The following is a 3445-nucleotide window of genomic DNA, read 5'->3' on the forward strand; positions in this document are numbered from 1 at the left end:
TGATTTAGAGAGAAAATACTAAATTCAGAAGCTTTAAGTTAGAAGAATTGACTAAGGGTTGATTTTGAGTAAACGAACTCGGTTGGCATTTGGAAGAATTTCATAAATTTGGGTTGAAGTGAATTTCAATGTTATCGATATTCGTTTCAAATTTCGAGTTTGGGAATAGCTCTATATGGTGATTCTGGTATTGGGAGCGCGCCCGGATGTGGATTTGGACGTCCGTAGGTCATTTCGGGGTCATTTGGCGAAAGTTGGAAATTTGAAGGTTTTTGAGAAGTATGACCGGGAGTGAACTTTTTGATATCAGGGTCAGATTTCGATTCCGAAAGTTGGAGTAGGTCTGTAATGTCAAATGTGACTTGTGTGCAATTGAGGTCAATCGGACATGATTTGATAGGTTGCGTCATCGATCGTAGAAGTTGAAGTTTCAAAGTTTACTAAGTTTGAATTGGATGGTGATTCATGTTTTTAGTGTTGTTGGATGTGATTTAAAGACTCGAATAAGTTCATATGACATTTTAGGACTTGTTGGTATAATTGGTTGAGGTCCGGAGGGTCTCGAGTGGATTTCGGATGGTAAACTGATCGAGTTTGGGCTTGGAGGAATGCTGGAGCTGCTGCCATCTGGTGTAACCGCACCTGCGAGATTTTGGCCGTAGGGGCAGAGCCGCAAAAGCGGCCAGGAGGTCGCAGAAGCGAAAAGGGAGTGGGGGACTGTGTCCGCAAGTGCGGACGATTTGCCGCAGAAGCGGCTGCGCACCTGCGGGGAGTTTAGTGCAAAAGCGGGCTAGGCAGCTGGGGGACTTACACAGAAGCGGAACATTTTGCCGCACCTGCGGAACCGCAGAAGCGGTCCAGTGAGCGCAGGTGTGGAGGTCGCCTGGACAGAATACATAAGTTAGCCCAATCCGGTTTTGGCTCATTTCACCTCTTTTCTCTCGTTGGAGCTAGCCTTGGGAGCGATTTTGGAGTGTCATCTTTATCAGCTATTATGGGGTAAGTGATTTCTTCACATTGTGAGTTAAATACATGATTTTTATATGGATTCAAGCATGAAAAGTTTTAGAAATTTGGGATTTTGAAGAAAAACCTAGAAATTTGTACTTTTGGATTTTGACCACGAAATTGGATATGGAATTTGGAATGAATTATATATTTGAGTTCTTGGGGTTATGGGTAATGTTTATCTTCAAAACAAATTTCGGAATCCGGGCACGTGGGCCCGAGGGTGATTTTTATCGACTTTTCGAGCGGAATTGGAAATTGTTGTAAATTGAATTATAATGAGTATTAGAGTATATATTTATGGATTTGCACCTTTATTGTCGAGTTTGGGTGTGAAAATGGAAGATATGGAAGCATATATGAACATATAATAGACGGATATGTATGTTTAATATACTTAATATATTTTGTACATTTTATTAAGAGGCTATTGGAAAAGAATATAGGAGAAGTTAAACATGATTTATGGGCGGGAGGGGAATGATGTGTTAGCAATGAATGTAATTAGGAGATGATGGCAAGAATTAAGGAGATAAAAGTTAAGTCCTAATTTTTAGGAGAGATTTTTGGGATGAAATTGCGACATTCTCGGACATTAAAGAGATGCCAAATTCTTTTAGGTATCTACAAATGTAAACAATACACTGTCTCATTTGATATATATACTTAATGATGCTAGGGTTCTGTATATACTATTATTTAAAAATGTGATACTTATGAAAGTGTCCTTAAATGAAATCCGTATAGAAGTTTTTTCCTAATTCTTGGCATTTAATAAGCTACCTTATAGTTTTAAATTCTGCTTCAAAATTGAATATGGAAACATCAAGCAAAAGTTTCTTCTCTTTCAATGGCTTCCCTTACTAAAAAATCTGCCGCAGTCAGAATATAAGAATGTTTCCTATTACTTCTAGGTTTCTGTAACATTGCTTAAACTCCACGGATGAGGGACCTCTATAAATACTACCACTAACCTAAACTAAGTTTTCCCCTGCCTTCTTTAATTCCCTGATCGTTGTTTCTTCTCTTTCAATGGCTTCCCTTACCAACCATTGTTTCTTCATCTTTCTATTAGTGATCTCCTCTTTCTTTTTCGCGCAGGCTGAAACTTCCCCGTTTTATTCCATTTACAGCTTCGGAGACAGTGATTCTGCTTCTACTTCTGATCATTTAGCCGCTGTGCTTGGTCTGCCTTCTCTACAACATTACACCAAAGAAGGCGTTGAGTTTGAGTCCGGTATTAGTTTCATGACGCCTGGAGCAACAGTTATGAGTCCCTTTTCCTTCATAAAGAATGGCATCCCAGCGCCTCAGCAGTCTCATCACTCGCAGATTTCCGCCTTTATGAAACTCTTCTATAAGGATTGCTTCTCTTTTCATGACTGCGGCAGGAACAAGGTTCTTCAGAAAGCTATCGTCTTTATGGATCAGCCTGGTTTTAATGATTACAAGCACTCTCTTTTGCATACAAAATCTATTTCCGAAGTGTCCAAACTTGTCCCTGATGTTGTGGAGACAATCAAAAGTTCTATCGAACAACTGATCAAAGATGCAGAGGCCAAACACTTTGTGGTTTCTGGAATTATTCCAATTGGTTGCCTTCCAGGTTTTCGAACGATGTTTCCCGATAATAGCAGGAAAATTCAATGTCACAAAGGACTAAATTTGTTCGCAACATTGCACAATGATCATCTATGGCAAGCGTTGGAGGAGCTACGATTGAAGTACCCTGAAGTTGAGATCATATATGCAGATTATTTCAAGGCGTTTATGGCAGTTCTATGCAATCATGAGTTCTTGGGATTCAAGACTAAGACATTGATGAAGGTTTGTTGTGGTAGTACTGACAGCGGTCCGTTTAATTTTGATCCGCATAAGAAGTGTGGAACGGAAGGAGTTGTAGCATGTTCTGATAGGGCTTCGCATATACATTGGGATGGATTTCGACTGACACCGGAGGATTCGAAGAATATGATTGATACTCTCTTCAGCAAAAACGGTTTTGTATTTCCAGAGTTTAAGTTCTCAACAAATCATCATACAGCTGCAGCAGAAAGGCACCGTTCCAAGGTTTATGGACGATTTAGAGATGGTCTAAGGCATTTATTGGAGTTGCATGCTAATAACGTAGTGGACTACTGAAATACTAGTATTTGTTTTGCTCTGTCCAATCTGAGTCGCTTTAATTTTGCTGATGAGGTTCGAACGAGCAAAGATTATTGTTGGGTAGCCTGGTAGGCCCTCAAATATTGTTCTGTATGTACAGTGGCTAATACCCTCTTCTTACTGTATAAGTTTCTTTTTTAATAATCAATAATCAGTTCTTTGATTTGTCTCTAATGATGCAGTGTCTCTTGTTTTTGCTTTTCTGTATTTAACTTCTAACAGTGAAATGTAAAGATAATGGAATTCTTTTAAGCGTGGATGAATATCCACA

General features: G+C 39.3%; 1 protein-coding gene across 1 annotated transcript; it reads left to right on the forward strand.

Annotated features, from left to right (window-relative positions):
* The first annotated feature begins 1726 nt into the window (after positions 1 to 1726).
* Positions 1727 to 3209, forward strand: LOC142178933 (acetylajmalan esterase 2-like). The gene has a single exon (XM_075248751.1). The coding sequence runs from the start codon at positions 2041 to 2043 to the stop codon at positions 3148 to 3150; it is 1110 nt and encodes a 369-aa protein (XP_075104852.1). The 5' UTR covers positions 1727 to 2040; the 3' UTR covers positions 3151 to 3209.
* The last annotated feature ends 236 nt before the right edge of the window (positions 3210 to 3445 follow it).

Source organism: Nicotiana tabacum, unplaced genomic scaffold, assembly GCF_000715075.1.
Source record: "Nicotiana tabacum cultivar K326 unplaced genomic scaffold, ASM71507v2 Un00074, whole genome shotgun sequence".
NCBI classification, from domain to species: domain Eukaryota; kingdom Viridiplantae; phylum Streptophyta; class Magnoliopsida; order Solanales; family Solanaceae; genus Nicotiana; species Nicotiana tabacum.